Raw genomic sequence first — 16,666 nt, 5'->3', positions numbered from 1 at the left:
GGGAAAAAGAATGGTCCAAGTTCATAAAGTGCGCATAATCTAAAAAAGCTGTGATTCCAATCTTTGCTCTGAGGTAGATCCAATATATCAGAAGGCAATCATATTTAAGCACACTGAAACAGTATTTCTGTTGATGCTTTTTTTCCACAACCAAGTCTTTGATAGAGGTTAAAATAGCTTTACTTACAATTACTTCAGGATTACCTTTTTTTCATCAAAATAAGCAGAGTTTGTGTTCCTTTTGATACAGTTTTGTGATAACCCAGGACTAAGAACAGGTTTTTTTTTCTCAGTTGCTGTGGAAGTGGCCTAGGGGTGATGTTTTAAAATTTTTTTTGAGTTGTGGGAAACCACCTTTTTGAAAGTTAGGAAAACAGCTTTATTGTTTTTATTGACAGATGACTCAACCGGATGTTCTCTTACTTGTGCAAGAAAGTCTCCAGAACAGTGGTAAGAAAATTTGCTGCCTTCTCAATTCTTTTAAGCTATTAAACTTAGTATTGTTGAATTCCACCACTGCTGAACAGGTAAACCACATGCAATTTTTTTTTCCTCTTTATTTTTATTCCCCCCCCCCCCCAAAGATGTGAGACTGAAAAATACTGCAGGAAATAAAAAATTGTCGGAACTAACTTTGGTCTGATAATCAGTTTTATGACTATTGAAGTCCCATTATATGTGTTGATATGACAAATTTCTAGTGGGAGATTTTCTTCTACATTGTAAGTGAAGATGTCATTAAACTTAAGGTAGACTGTGCTGCTTCTCTTTTCCCAGACTGCTCTATTATCCACATATAGTATAGAAAATAGCCTAAGCTCTTTTAACGTGTGGTCAGAAACTTGGTAACTGTTTTCAGACTGTGGTCTCTTTTCCTGTAATTGCCTGTTAATGCAGTGAGGCCGTGTACAAATGACTCCATACAGACACATGGTTTTTTTCAGGTAATGAGTACAACTCTATGCACTAATACAGGCAAGTAAAGTTTAAGATCTTAAAAAAAGGCAGTTGCTCGGACTAGTTCAAGCATATGCAGGTGAAAAGTGAAAAGATGAGAAAGAAACTCTGTCCCTTTAAATGCAGATTGCACAAAGTAGCTTTGCTACTTTCTTGCCTTGCTTGATGCCCACAAGTTATGAATGAGAGCATGTGTTTCCAAATGTGTATATTAAAAATGCATGTATTTACTGACCTAGATTTTTTTATTGCCACTCCCACCTCCCACTGTATGTGCATCTTCTTGTCACATGACAAGTCTTTGAGAATTGGATTATTGTTCAGCCAAACTGGAGGAATGAAGACTTATAAGAAGTTAGGTTCTCTAATGTGTTTTGAAAGCAAGCAATGTTTGCATTAACATTTTGTGCAAAGATATTTCTTGAGTCAGAAGATACAGGGACAAAGCATTAGAAGTTTGAGGTGCCCCAGGGGCAAAAGCAAGATGTTTTTCAAAGAAGTCAGGGGTCCAAATGGCTAGGTAACATCAAGAAAACCTTGTCATTTCAGAATTTTTGAGCTAGGTATCTAAAATTGCTTAATAGTTTCCTCTCTACCTGGCCCAGTGAAACAGTGAGGCATCAAAAATAAGCCCAGTTTGGATCAATAAACTCAACCTGGAGAAAGGACTGCAGTGGCATCATCTGTACTTTTTTAGTGTCAAGATAAAAACGTAGGTGAATTTTACTGGGAAACCTATATTAAAAAAAAAAAAAAAAGGAAAAAGTAAAAAAATTAGGCATAACAGGAAGGCATTATGTCATGTCAGTAAGCTTGTTCTATACTTGCATAGAACATTTCTAGATTACCAGGGAAAATAAAATTGGATATTTTTTTCCTGGCAAGTACTGACATAATGCTCTGGTTTTTTTAATCTTTCATACTACTGTTGTTTTACAGATGTCATTGGTATGTCTGTATGCCTGGATTACTAAAGCCAATGCTTAACCAAAATATACCTGCTTAGTTGTACCTACTGTGTATATGAATTCTGAAAACTTCCTTTTTTCTTGAGTATTTTCTTAACAGTGCTTATCACAGAGTATAAACCATACCCTTTCCATCACATATGAAAAACTTGCTTTAAGAGTGACAGGATTAATCTATCAGATGTTAAATGTATCAAAATTAGCATTTTATTAAGAAATTGAGGTTATAGCTCTACTGCTCTAGGTGCATTCAGTTCAACATATTTTTTGTCAACACCATGCTTAACGTGGCTTCTTCTCTTTCTTTATTCCCTCTAGAATCTTTCATGGAAGTTGATGCAGATTTCCATGCTAGAATACCAGTGGTGGTGTGCAAAGAAAAGCAAAGGTCTCAGTTGTCACTTTGTGTGTTCTAATAGTATATAGCAATGTAAATTATATGTACCAACATCTGAAAAAAAGACGTTTCTGTACTAAATTATTACAGTTCCATGGATCTTGAAACACAAACTAACACTCATGGGCAAGTCATTCCTAGCCTAGAATAAGAGGGTAAGGGTTGTTCTGTCCTCAGCTGTGTATCTCCCAATCCCTTCAATCATTATGGCTTCCAGCATGTACCCTTACCCTTCCATTTGGGATAACTGCTTAAGCAGAAACCTTCCTTCCTTGCAGGTAATGTAGATACCATGTTAAATTATGGATTTCTGTAAGAGCAAGATCGGCTTGCTTAGCTTCACTAGTATTTTGAGAACATGTGAACGACATTTTATTTGCCCATTTAATGGATATCACTTAAGATTCATGAAACATTCTATAAACAGCTACTGATACAGAAATACTACCAGTTATTTGTTGCTACCTTGATCTTTCACTGTTTGAAATGTTTCTTGTGCTGTGGAAACAGCATGGAAACTGTTTTCTAATAGGTTTGGTATGAGAAGATGTTTTTGATTCATGAAGGAAACTAGTACTGTAATTTTTTTTAGTTCAGTGAATTAATACCATTAGAAACGAATACTTAAATTTGAATTATGTTTGAAAGTACTTTTATGGAAAATTATAATGTGTATTTTTTTTCAACCTAACCATAAATCAAATTGCTTTTCCATGCTTCTTTTAACGTAGATACGGCTGTTAAGTCTTTCTGTACAGCCTTCTGCTACACTGTTTTGTGACATGTCATCTGACCTATTGCTGTTCCTCCAAAACCTCCAAGATCTTTTACTTTTTTCTTTTTTGGGTTTTAGTGGCCTAATTTGTAAAGTGAGTGCAGGGAATGAGAATGCTTGTCTGACAACAAACCATTTGGCTACCCTTGGAAAACTGGAACCTACTATAGTACCTTTAGTGATTGCCTTCAGGTACTGGGCAAAGGTAAGAGTCATTTGTATTCCCCCATCTGTGAATAAATATTGGATGAACATTGATATTATTCTAGTAAGACTGTAGGCATGGTTTAGAAAACAGCTGTTGAAACTGTCTTTAGAAAAAGAGCTGGAAAGAGGATATTTAAACTTTTTATAAATTTTAAATCTAATTAAATTATATAACTCATTTGCATGTTATAATGTTCCACTCAATTTCAAAAGCAGAATTTTAAGATTCAGCCAGTGGCATGCAGACTGTAAGTATCCTGCTCTGTTACCAAATAATTGAGTTGCTAGTTTCCCATAAACTTACCCTATCATGAAAAATAAAAGAAAAAACTTATTTCTGTATGTAGATGAAAACTTTCTTGTGAATTAAAGTAACTTGTTCCAAACCTTTGTGTTCCTGCAAATAAAATATGATTTAAGAAAAACACTGAAAAACTTCTGACTTGTACTATCTCTACATAAAATGAGTAATCATTTTTGCAAATGTGTTGTATGCTGTCTGTTTTGACAGTCTGTGTTCTGTGGCTCTTACACTGAAAATACTATGGTAATAACATGACTCCAGTCAATATGCAGGCCTTGAGTACAAAGTCCATCTCACAAGAGGTCAAAGATACCTGAATTTCTGTCAGTATTTAATGTGACAGACTTCTGAACAGTAATTAGAAGAGTATTTTTCACAGTATCATTTGAAACTTTAATGACTGCATGATTTATTTTTACAGTTGTGCTGTGTTGATCGTCCTGAAGAGGGAGGCTTGTCACCTTATGTGTTCGCTTTAATGGTTATTTTCTTTCTACAACAGAGGAAAGAGCCTTTTCTACCTGTCTATTTGGGACCATGGGTATGTGTATTAATAAGCTGAATAGTATGAATAAGAGGACCAGTCACTTGTGGTTGTGTAACCTGTCAGCTTGTTGCTATCCTGAGCAAACCAGAAGCCTGCCATTCCTACAGGGATTCAGAAAGAATGTGAACTTAACCAGACTACACCTAAACTTTTTATGTTTGTTTGTAAGGATGCAATTCACAATCCTAGTCATTGAATTAAGTACTCTGTTGACCCATTTGTGAGTAAGGAGAGCTGGGCCTTGAATAATGCACTTCCTAACAACCTACTTCCACATTTCTTCAGCTTCTCTTCCAGAGTCTTGAGAACTCTGAATTTACATCCCAAAACAGTATCTTGGATTTTGCCATCTAATTCGTCAAAAGGTAGACCACGGTTGGGGAGCATACAGGTGTGATATCTGCCCATGGGATCATACTAGGGATTTAGAGCATGTATTTCATGGGTTTAGAAGCTGAAATGCATTTTAAAATCAGGAGTTTTATTATGGACACAAATGCAGAATCCAGTTCTCCGGGATACCATTCAGGTGTTATATTCAGGGCACCCATTTTTGTTCTTACAGTCACCTCTTAGTTTAGTGTGCATGTTCCAGTTTCCATAACCAATTACACGGGCCTTGCAGTTAATAATTTCCTTCAGTACATGACTGACTCATTGCCAAAGCCTCTCTACTCCCTGCACTGAATGAGAGAAAAGGCCTATAGTATATGACCATATAATTAAAAAATACATATTTATGCTTGTGTAATGTGCAAAGACAAGGTTCTATGACATACAGATACCCTTCCAAAAGCATTGAACTCTTGAGAACTTCTTGTAGAGATGTACGGGGAGAAGAGAGAAGTAGATTGGGGCATGTTCTAGGCCTAGAACAGCTGTTTTTAAACTTTGTTGTTTCAGTTTGGTTTACTACCATGGGAGAAAGACGTGAAGTTTACATGGTGCTTAGCTATATGTTTCTTTTTTCTATTTCCTTTAGATTGGAGGATTCTCATTAAACAAATTAACTAATTTTCATCTGAAGGAAGTCGAGAATGATGCTGTGGTTTGGGAATATAACCCCATTGATGATTCTGATTTGACACAAGAAACTTTCCCTAGAAAGGGCAAGGTCTGAACCATTTAATTTACTTCTGTAGCAGTCATTGCTGTTCTTGAAAAAAGAACCATCTTCTATTTTTGTTTTGTATTTATGTTGCAAAAGCACAAGCTGAACTACGAGATTGCATGACTGCTTGATACCATGCTTACTATGCTTACCTCTTGGTGCTAAGAAGCTAGCAGGAAACCAGGTGTTATTTCAAAGTCTTTGATAAGACCCTGGGTTAATCTGCCAGGGGGCAACATAGTTTATAGAGTTGAAGCAATTTTATCTCAGACTTAGGTTAAGCATATGAAAAATATTTCCTCTTGTCTTTGAACTATTCTGGCAAATTACTAATTTTGTAACAGCTTTGCAAGAAACAGTATCACGAAGTGATTGCGTGTTATGAGAGTTAACAATATAGTTTAGGCTTTGATAAAAAGTAGTCTATATAATCCATTCTGTCCAGTTAGATTAGATGTGATATTTTCTTGGAAACTAACAAAGCATGCCATAAACACTTAAATAAGCAATTGTTAATTGTTATTAATCATTGGTGCTATATTTTACCATTGCTGCAATCTTTCATTTTGAAGTTTCTTATTCTTAGTTTATACTGTCTCTTCCAATTTTTTAATTGCCATTTTTATTGCAATTGCAGGAGTATAGAAACAACTATAAATTTTGTAATATTACATTACAGATAAAATACAAGAAAGTGTAAGAGAAAACGCCTCTGCATTTAAGCTTTTCTTCTGTGATTGACAGGTGCCCTTAGTACATCGTTCAGGACAGCAGTGTTCAGCACCTGCTGGTCAGCTCTGGGTAGAACTGCTTCGTTTCTATGCCTTGGAGTTCAATATGGCTGATTTGGTTATTAGCATACGACTTAAAGAAACAGTGTCTCGTGAATCAAAGGACTGGCCTAAAAAGCGCATTGCTGTGGAAGGTATAGCTGTCAACAAACTTCAAAGTACTGTTACTTTAATTTTCTAGGGTACTGTCTTGGCTCTTGACATTGTGTGTAATAATTTAGAATTTTTCAATGTTGGACTGTGAGTCCAAGTAATATAGTAGAATATTTAAAAAAAAAAAGTAATATTTACTTTAGGTATTTTTTTCAACATTACCAAAAGTAATTAAATGGACTTAAAAATTGTCTTCAGCACAATTCATAGATATTATGTTCCTACACAATGTTTTAGAGTAACTAACAGTAGCATATTCAAATTTTGTAAGGATGTAAGTATATTCTTTTTCTAAAAAAGTTAACTCCTGCACTGCTGGCTCACTCTTCTTTCTACTAGACCCTTATTCGGTCAAAAGGAATGTGGCAAGAACTCTGAACAGCCAGCTAGTGTATGAGTACATTCTTCATTGCCTGAGAGCGACTTACAAGTATTTTGCATTGCCTCACAAAAAAAGTGCAAAATTGAGCAAAAAATCCTCTCCAAATGCCAGTGAGGAGAAATCCCAAATGCTGGACCATGGAAGAGATGCTGTAAAGCATGAACATTCTGAGATGCAAAACTTGCATGGTAGAACAAACGCAGCTGTAGTGGAAGATTGCATAATGGAGACTACAGGTACACCCCAGGCACATAGCATTGATTCTTCAAAACTGTGTGATGGCTCAGAAAGCTTCACAGAAGAAGAACTGGCTGATGATACGAGTCATTTCGGTATTGCCCATGAAGATTCAGACTGTATAATTGAGGAAGTTATTTCTGGAGATAATGAGGATTTTAAACCAAGTTGTGAAGAGACAGAGAGTGGAAATGAAGAGGAAGAGGAGGAACATGAACAACAAAAAAGACGATGGAATATCTTGAGTACTGAGCAGGGAATAGATGAAGACAGTGATAGTGGAGATCTCCTTGTTACAGTGAATGAGCATGATATCGAGACATGTAGTACTTCAGACTTAGAAGGTTTTCAAAACACTGCACTTACAGAGAGTGATGAGTTTGGCTTAGAGTGCAGTGGTATAATGGATGACAAGATTGACGTTGATGAGGAGAGCACTGAAGGTACTGATGAACTGGATGACTCCCCCAAAAAATTCCGATGTTCAGCACAGAGTCAAATATCCCAAATTATTAACTCGGATGATGAGGAGGAAGAGGAGGAAGAACCAAGTCTTATAAACCAGAGAGAGCGTGGTGCTATCATAAGAGCTGGAGAGGAACTAGATATCACATACACTGGATCTGGGGATGACGATGCACTGTCAGAGGAAGAAGATGATTTTGCCATCCCCAATAAATATGAGGACAAACATTTCAAAGAAAATGTGGATGCACTTTTGAGGATCAACTTGAGTCAAGAGGATCTTACTGAGAAGGGAAGCCTTTTTGAAGAGAACACAGCAATAGAACAGTGTTTACAATCGGAACTCTTTTATGAATTCAGTAAACCAGCTTTTACAAAGGGCAAGGTAAGTGAGCTGTATCAGAACATAAACATACTGCTTATGTTCTATTATCACTTGTATGACAATGTTGCTCAAATTCATTAAAGCATTATAATTTTCAAAACCAATCTTGGTTTCTGTTCACGTAGTCTCCTACAGTAGTATGTAGCTTGTGCAAACGAGAAGGTCATTTAAAGAGGGATTGTCCAGAAGACTTCAAGAAAATTGAGCTTGACCCACTGCCAGCGCTGACACCCAAATTTTCAGCTATTCTAGATCAAGTTTGTGTCCAATGTTACCGTAAGTTTTTTTCTTTGAATATTGTTGTGCGGTAGAAAAAGAATTGCAAAAAATTATGAAATAACCACAAAGCTATTGGTCTTTTAAAGGAGGCTGGTTTATTTGCTACACTGCATCCAACTCTCTTAGATACAATTCTAAGATTTGTAAGAGCTTTAACAGGACTATTCAGTAGTTAGTATCTAGAGAAATGTAAAATGTTTAGGTTTGTCTTCCATGCACTGGCTGTCTGATTACTCGTTTAGGCATCTTAATATAATTTCTGAGAGTTTAATTTGGGGTGGGTTTTTTGACTGATGCTTTTACATTTCTATATACTTTGAATTTCGTTACTGTTGCTTAGCTTGTGGTTTTTAGTAAACAGACTTCAGTGTTCTAGAAAAAATTGAGTCAAAATACTGTTTTGTAACTCTTCTCCACTTTTATTCTTTTCAGAGTGGCCCAACTTTCCTCCTTTCTCTCTCGCCATTTGACCAGACAAAAATGCATTATTTGTCTAATTAATGTTTTTCTTTGAGCAGGTATTTCTCTTCTACTTCATCCTTGCTTTTTCCCTTCACATGTGAATCTTCTCTTGCTTTTTCTCTCTGCCCCCTGCTGCTGTAAACCCCTCACTTTTTTCATTTGAATCTGTGCTGTTGACTCTTTCTACAGATCAATTTACCTGAATTATTGTCTTTTTTTTTTTTTTTTAAGATGATTTTGCTCCAAATATTGTAGAGGATCAGGCTCGGGAACATATACGACAAAATTTGGAAAACTTCATTAGACAGGAATTCCCAGGTAATTAGGCAGTTCTAGCTTTATATTTGTACTTTGATGTATTCATATATGAGAGTTTTCCAAGAAAACACATAATATCAGCATAATAAGCACTTTAGTTTTGAACATTTAACCTATGTTGTTGCTCAGCATTGCTGTACTTCATTACGTTAATTTCTGGTTTAAGTCTTCTAAAACTTTGGTTTAAGTCTTTTTTGACTTAGTCGTATATACAACACATTAGTAGGAAGGAACAATGGCAAGTTAAGGAGAAAACAGTCAAAGCAGTAATGGAACAGTTTTATAATTGTTATTTTAGCCTTACTCATTAGCCACACTTCTTGTTGTTGCATCTGCTCTTGCAAACAAGCTTTTAATAGTCCTTCCTAGTGAAACTTACTAGTTTTGGAATATTTTAAAATACAGGCACAACATCTGACCTATCTGCAGAACTTAGCTATTTTAATTTGTTTGTGGAGTTCTTACCTGTAACAGCTGGACTTCACTTTATAGCCTCTTAAAATAGGCAAAAGATTTTTTTTTTTTTGACTGCAGCTTGATATCTGGACAGGTAAGTCTCTTATCCTGAAAATCTGGATCTGTCAGGCTGCTTATTTGAACCATTAAAAGCAGAGATTCTTTCATCATCAGAAAAGTTGATAAGAAAGTAAGTTTTTATATAGTGCAGAAAGATACTGATATTTTCATGCCTGTATTGAAAGACATGCAGTAGTTTGAAGCTATACACAATTTGAGATTCTGTGTGAATATGTGGTTATAACCCATCACATCTCTTACAGGAACCAAGCTGAATTTGTTTGGCTCCTCAAAAAATGGCTTTGGCTTCAAACAAAGTGACCTTGATATCTGTATGACAATGGATGGGCTGGAAACTGCTGAGGTAGTTTGAAAATATTTTTTTACTATTTTATTTGTTAATAAATGCAAAATGTTATAGTTATATTGTGTATATACTGTAACAAATTTATTATTTTATAAAAGCTTTACAGATTAGAAGACGAAACAAATAGATGCCGCAAAGGCAGATTATTTTAGGGGATTTTGCTGTTGGTCTAGGCATGAGTTTAAGAACTACTCTCAGTAGTCAGTTTCCTTCTGAATTCTGCACTAAGTTACCTGTAGCATTAGCTGTGTAGATAAATAATGTGCATTGTAGCATAAACAACTAAAATGGGAGACAGTGGAAAAGGACATCAATCTCCTTTCATGTCTAATACAAACTTTTAATAAGCTTATGTTAAGATACTATCTAGTGTTGATTTTACAAGTCCTGTTTTGAAACAATTTCTGATGTTCATATGATTCTGTATAATAAGAAACTCTCAATTATACAGCTTTAAGCTTAATGGCAAGTAATAAAAGGTTTGCCTAAAATACTTGCAGCAGATACAACTTAAAACTTTTTTTCTTAATGTCTTAGGGACTTGATTGCATCAGAATCATTGAAGATTTAGCAAAAGTTCTCAAGAAACAGTCAGGTAACTTTCTTGGAAATTAAAATAACTGGTTCTGTTTATATGACTTCAGTTGCTGTAGTGAGAGTGTTCTGGGACACTATAGATGAAAATCATTAAGGTAAAACTGTATTGAAAAGCTTAATGTTAGTAAGAGTGAGGTTATATGTTGTGAACTTTTGGACTTATTTTTGTTTGCACATGTTGGTCTATGAGGTTGTGATGTTATGGGACCACATCTGAATTGGACAGATAGTATATTTATAACATACATGCATAAGAACAAACCCAAAGTTAAAGTTTGATACTTCAAGTTAGTAGTTCTGTTGCATGTAGTAGTTATGTTCAGTGCCTAATAAGTTAATAGTAAAAGACAGGCTGATACAAGTTTGCAGTGGCAATTCTGTTTTATCATTTTATAGTTCTTGTTTTAGTGCAACTCATATGAATTTAGTATAACTGAAGTGAACTATCAGTGATCTCTTAGGCGTATTTTTCTGTAACATTTAGAGTGATTTTTCTTTTATTGAGGGGCTAGGCATATATTTGTATGTATTATATTTAGCAGATTCTTAACGTTTGACAAATGCCTAAAATCTGTTAAAACATAACTGAAATACAGTATTGGTATCAGATAATGTTTTATTTTTTAGCATTTTTACTACAGTTTGGAGTTATTTGTAGAACATTTGATACTGTTACAACTGCATTGCAGTCATTCAGTAATGTATTTAAACATTTCATCCTAGGTTTAAGAAATGTCTTGCCTATAACAACTGCTAAAGTCCCCATTGTCAAATTTTTCCATGTCAGAAGTGGTCTTGAAGTAGACATCAGTTTATATAATACTCTGGTAAGAATATTTACTTTTTTTTTCTTTTTTTTTTTTCTTTTTTTTTTTTTTTTTTTTTTTGTTACAGAACAATGTGGGTCTGCTTCCTGAGATTGAAGTGATTGTTTTGTTGAGGTTCAATAATCAACTGTTTGCAATTACTTATTGCAGCTTTAGATTTCCAAGCAACCTTTTTTTTTTTTTTTTTTTTTTACTGTGGGTAGAGTCAGTTGCACAACTGCAACTTCAGACTTGTCACTTCTCTAAGAAAATATATTAATTCTTCAGTAACAGTAAGAAATAGTGGTTTAAGTGTTTAAGTCTTTCTGTAAATGAGACAAAATAATGTAAATAATGTAACTTCACCTTTCCTACATGCCACTTCCCATCATTGGTCTTGCTTAGCCTTGAGAATCACCTGGAACAGTGATTCTGAACCCAACTTGCCTGAACTGGAACATGTATTGGAATTTATAAAAACCCACAAGTTATTGACCAAATATTTTAAAAACTAGTTTGGGGTTTTTTTCAATGTCTCTGAACTTCAAAAGCTAGTTCCTTGAAACACCAAAGGAAAGTAAGCTTTAGACCAAGTATTAAACTTCCTGAAGTTTTTGTGTGAGCTCATGGGGAGTCTTGAGGAAGATACCTCAAGCACTAAGTAAGTCTAAAAGCTTTCTTCTTGAAGTTACGCATCCATGTGGGTCACTTGATAGCTCTTGCATTTCTGAGCTCAAATCTCTCAGTTCAAGAACTTCTGCCAAATATTTGGAAAATACAGTAGTAGATTAATGCTTCCCTTTCCAATCTCATCTTCTGTGAATGCTGCTTTGTACCACTTCAACACAGATTAAAGATGTTGATCAGCTTATTAACAGACAAGGTGATAAGTTCATTGTTGAATGCTTCCTTTCTCAATATACATTCTACTGCATGGGGCTTCACTTCTGCATTTCTTGAGCACACAACTTAGAGGTTTCATTTTTCATGTTTTCAGTTTATTCTTCCATTTCTTCAGAGTTCTTATATTTCATATGAGTTTCTTACTTTTATAGGCCTTGCATAACACAAGACTCCTGTCATCATATGCAGCCATTGATCCTAGAGTAAAATATCTGTGTTACACAATGAAAGTCTTTACGAAGGTAAGTATATTTCAAGACATTCTAAAAGCAGTAGTGCCTGCAGCAAGAGATGATAACCATAAAAGATACAAATCATGTTTCTTTTTCTAGATATGTGACATTGGAGATGCATCTCGAGGTAGCCTTTCTTCTTATGCATATACTCTTATGGTGCTTTATTTTCTTCAACAGAGAAATCCACCTGTCATCCCTGTTCTTCAAGAGGTACAGTATATCAAGAAAGAAACAAGTATCTGTACACAGTATTGACGAGAAGAATGTCAGTGCTGAAGCTGAAGGGCTATTCTAATGAGTTTAATATTATGCTTTCAGATCTACAAAGAACCAAAAAAGCCTGAAATTTTAGTTGACGGCTGGAACGTTTATTTCTTTGATAAGATAGAGGAGTTGGTGAGTAAACCAGAAAGGTTAACTTGAAATGCTGTTACCTGTAGCTTTGCAAAGGAAAAAGAATACCTTTTAAGAAGCATGGTCCTCAGATATGGTAGTTGAATATAGAAATGGAAGTGGAGTAGCTATTGCTTTGAAAATCAAAATCCCATGCTATAAAGCTTTAAGAATATTGTTGGTTGTAATTAATCTGTGGGGGGAAAAAAAACCTGAAAAAAAATAGATTAAAAAATTATTTTAAGTTGTTAATGATGATCAGTTGCCCTGTGTGCCACATCACAGGGTGGAGATGTCCTACAAATACCAGCTGCATATCTCATCATAGCTGGTTAATCCTGTTGAATAATTTTGCATTAAATAGACAAAGTGAATTAATAAATTCCTTTTTTTATAACGAGCAAAACCTAATATTAGAAGTTTTATTAATTCTCCGCTTTTGTTAATATTTTTTAAAATATTCCATAATCAATATTGGATTATTGATGCCCATTATGAAAGTAAGAGAAGTATTCTGGTGTAACTCAATTGTGTTTCTTTATAAAATAAGACTTACATTGTTTTGAGTTTCCAAGTTATGAAAATTATTTTGCTTGATGTAAGTAACAGAAATAAAAAATATTTATATCATTTTCAGTCAGTTGTTTGGCCAGACTGTGGCAAAAACACTGAATCTGTTGGGCAGCTGTGGCTGGGACTTCTCCGTTTCTACACGGAAGAATTTGATTTTAAAGAGCATGTCATCTGCATTAGGAGAAAAAATCTGCTTACAACTTTCAAGAAGCAGTGGACCTCCAAATACATTGTAATTGAAGGTAAAAGCATGTGAAGAACATGAATGTGTGGAAATTCTTTAATGCCCACATGAAAAATTCGGTCTTTCCATAAGGCTTATTTATTTTACTGTTACTAGATTATAAATTCTTATTTGCTCATGTTTTGAAATCATCATAAAATTCCCATTGAATTTCAGTGGTGCTAAAAATTGTTCTTAGGGTTTTTTTTTTCCCTCTATTGGAAGAAAGCTGCAAAGCAGACTTGATGATACTTATGATAGTAACTGACAGAAAAATAGATTTAAGCAAATCCATTGGAAAATAAATTAGCTGTAATGCAATTAAAGTTTTCTCACAAGTACTAAGTTTAGCTGAGTCCATGTCTACATGACCAATTTAACGCTGGTTAAGTAATAGCATGATCTCTATCAAGAAAATGCACTTTAGAAATGCTCCCTAAAAGCACTTTCTGGCCCATGAGACTTTCATGGCAAGAACTACTCCCTTGGCTGCACATTCAGCTTACTCTTTTACACTTCAGTCAGTTCAGAGCTGGACAACTGTGATCCTTTGTCCATTTCTTTTCAATAAATTTGCAAGCAGTTCAATTTCAGTATATTAATTCTGCATTGGAATAGCTGCTGTGGGTTGTTCACGTGTATGTATACATTGGTGATCTTACCCTGTTGTGGTTTTTTGTACAGACCCCTTTGATTTGAACCACAATCTTGGAGCTGGTTTGTCCAGAAAAAGTAAGTCTCCCATTAACAAATTTGGGTACAAAGTAAAGATTTTACCTTAGATCTTATTTTAAGGGCTTGTTTGATGTTTGGGTTTTCTCTTTTATTTTCTTCTTTTTTTCCCTCTTTCTTCCCCAGTGACAAACTTCATAATGAAGGCTTTTATCAATGGCAGAAGGGTATTTGGTACCCCTATAAAAATATTTCCTAAAGAATATCCATCAAAAATGGTGAGTTGCTTCTAAGAGCAATATGTGCATGTTCTTGGGTGTATGACTTACCACTTGCAGGAGTATGGTCATGCTCTCTTTAAGCTCTTCTCTCTTAAATTTCAACAGTACTCTAAAAATCTTTATGGGAGTTTTTACTGAGTACTGTTTTCATGTTGTTTACATGTAAAATGGGTTGGCATGCAGGATAACAATCAAATCAGAGCATCATTGTACAGGCTTCTATGTTTTAGTCCCTATCACAACCAGCTTACAATTTATTAAAACTGCAGTTTTCAAAAAGAGCTTGCAGACCTGGTGGTCAGCAGGCTGCCTGTAAAGATGAGGCCAGCGGCCAGTTCATCTCATCAGGTCTTTCGGGAGTTCAGCTGCACACATAAGGTTTATTCTTCTCTGTGACTCTTAACCGCTGTTTAATACTTGCGTATCTATCTTGATTCCCAAGTGTTTGAATTCTCATTTTAAATGCACTATTTCTTCTTCAGGAGTACTTTTTTGATCCAGAGGTACTGACAGAAGGGGAATTGGCACCAAATGATAGGTGCTGCAGAATTTGCGGTAAAATTGGCCATTTCATGAAAGATTGTCCCATGAGAAGAAAGTGAGTATAGTTTTGGCATCTGTGTGGAACATTTTCTTGGGTTTGTTTAGAAGAAAGATTAGGATAGTAATGCCAAAACAAAACTTGTACATGCTGCAGATTTCCTTTACTGTTGAAATGAAAATGTATCAACAGCAGTTTGGGCAGGGGTGGATGATGGGGGTTGTTTTTAATTTTCAGTCCATGTCGAGTTACTATTTAACTTTTGCCAGCATGATCTGTAGTGTTTTTTAACAAAATCTTTTCATAGAAGGCTGCAAACCTACTTAGCTTAAGGTAGTAATGCTGACTCTGCCCTTCATTATATAGGAAGGCAGTAGTCAAAGAGAATCTAAATGCAGTGCTCAGTAGCCATGTGCCATGAAGAGCACTCGCAAAAGCATTTTATATATTTTAATTGAATAGCTTCTACTTCTAGAATCCTGCTGCTCCTAGCAACACGGTTTTTTTGTCATGTTCACACAATCATGCAATTCATATCAAAAAGCAAGACAAGAATGTCACAGCATTATTTTTCTTAAGCACACCTATACAGGAATAATGTTCTGTTTTACCTCCAAGAGAAAGTTCCCTGATCTTGAGTAACTGGATTTCCAAAATTCAGCAACGGTCTTCTTGTAACAAATGAATGCTAACCTGACCTTCCTGCTCTTCATATTATGAACTGTATAAACCTAAAACTGATTTTTTTTTCCTAGTTAAGACAAAGCTTTTTAAAGACTTTATGTCTATAAAATGGTGAAAATTGGCAAATAAAACTTAAAGAGGACAAAAATCTTGAAAATCTTTGTGCTCATTTGTAAGGTGAATGGAAAAATCTAACCTTTGTTCAGAGTCTGTCTATGTTAAAAACTGTAATTAAAAACCACTTGCACTTTTATGTAAGTAGCTAAAAAGCTACATACATTGGTTCTGATGAAATAGCCTTTCTGCTACACAATAGAAAATTATGAAATTTTATTTTTGAAATTGTTAATTTTGGAACTTATTCGACTTGAGCAAATGCAAGTTCAGTAGCTGATGGTAGTTTGAAAATAAAGAAAGCTTGAAAGTGGTGTGAAAACCTTGAAAGTGGTGTGAAAACCTACTCATGTCTAAACTGCTGTCTCACATGCAGTGGATTTTTAATCTTGCATTCTGGAGTGAAACCCTAGTTCATTGCACATAACGCAGCTATATTCTATATAACATTAGAGCAAAATTCAATGGGATTTTGCATCTAAGAACATAAATGCCGTATGGGATAAGACAACCAATACATCTGAGTCCTCTGTCCAGCCACTGCAAAAGGAGGTGATGTCTATGGAGGACACACTGGTCAGCTGTTTTCTGTAATCTCTTCTCATGTGTTCCCCCAGCATCTGCAGTTGCTGTGTAAGAGATGTTGGACACGTAGATGCTTTGGGTTGGTAGTACTCGTTTGTGGGCTAGAGTTGTTTATGATATTGTCCTTTTCGTTTGGTTGTTCTTTTCTGAACCTGATTCTCCTGTTTTCCTTAACCTTCTGTGGCAACCAGTTCCATAAGCATGCTATCTGATGTGTAAAGTAGTACTTCCTTTCATCTGCTTAAAGCCAATCTCATCTTAGTTTCAAAAGCATTCCATAGGTGTAGCTTTGTGGGATTTAGTTAGTCATGATACTGCCTTGAGGATTTTGTAAGCCATGATTGTATCTACCCTCTAGCTTCTCTCCTCATTGAGGAGTCTTGGCCTTTTTAGTATCTCTTCCTTAAACACTTCATAGAATCATAGAATGGTTTGGG

The 16,666-nt window shown here is 35.2% G+C and overlaps 1 protein-coding gene across 1 annotated transcript in view; it reads left to right on the top strand.

The window, feature by feature from the left end:
* The window catches only part of TUT7 (terminal uridylyl transferase 7), a 22,919-nt gene extending 8,012 nt beyond the window's left edge, over nucleotides 1-14,907 (top strand). The window contains exons 6-24 of the mRNA XM_010165957.1: nucleotides 399-450; nucleotides 2,244-2,313; nucleotides 3,176-3,302; nucleotides 4,030-4,149; nucleotides 5,138-5,269; nucleotides 6,011-6,191; nucleotides 6,550-7,679; nucleotides 7,805-7,955; nucleotides 8,652-8,738; nucleotides 9,518-9,618; nucleotides 10,159-10,216; nucleotides 10,942-11,045; nucleotides 12,080-12,169; nucleotides 12,260-12,373; nucleotides 12,482-12,559; nucleotides 13,194-13,371; nucleotides 14,037-14,084; nucleotides 14,211-14,302; nucleotides 14,788-14,907. Of these exons, the coding sequence (XP_010164259.1) occupies nucleotides 399-450; nucleotides 2,244-2,313; nucleotides 3,176-3,302; nucleotides 4,030-4,149; nucleotides 5,138-5,269; nucleotides 6,011-6,191; nucleotides 6,550-7,679; nucleotides 7,805-7,955; nucleotides 8,652-8,738; nucleotides 9,518-9,618; nucleotides 10,159-10,216; nucleotides 10,942-11,045; nucleotides 12,080-12,169; nucleotides 12,260-12,373; nucleotides 12,482-12,559; nucleotides 13,194-13,371; nucleotides 14,037-14,084; nucleotides 14,211-14,302; nucleotides 14,788-14,907 (3,033 nt within the window). The remainder of the gene's footprint in view (nucleotides 1-398; nucleotides 451-2,243; nucleotides 2,314-3,175; nucleotides 3,303-4,029; nucleotides 4,150-5,137; nucleotides 5,270-6,010; nucleotides 6,192-6,549; nucleotides 7,680-7,804; nucleotides 7,956-8,651; nucleotides 8,739-9,517; nucleotides 9,619-10,158; nucleotides 10,217-10,941; nucleotides 11,046-12,079; nucleotides 12,170-12,259; nucleotides 12,374-12,481; nucleotides 12,560-13,193; nucleotides 13,372-14,036; nucleotides 14,085-14,210; nucleotides 14,303-14,787) is intronic.
* The last annotated feature ends 1,759 nt before the right edge of the window (nucleotides 14,908-16,666 follow it).

The sequence above is a fragment of the Antrostomus carolinensis genome, unplaced genomic scaffold (assembly GCF_000700745.2).
Source record: "Antrostomus carolinensis isolate BGI_N321 unplaced genomic scaffold, ASM70074v2 scaffold21894, whole genome shotgun sequence".
Lineage (NCBI taxonomy): Eukaryota > Metazoa > Chordata > Aves > Caprimulgiformes > Caprimulgidae > Antrostomus > Antrostomus carolinensis.
Note: the sequence above shows the minus strand (reverse complement) of the source record. Positions and strands in the feature narration are given on the sequence as shown.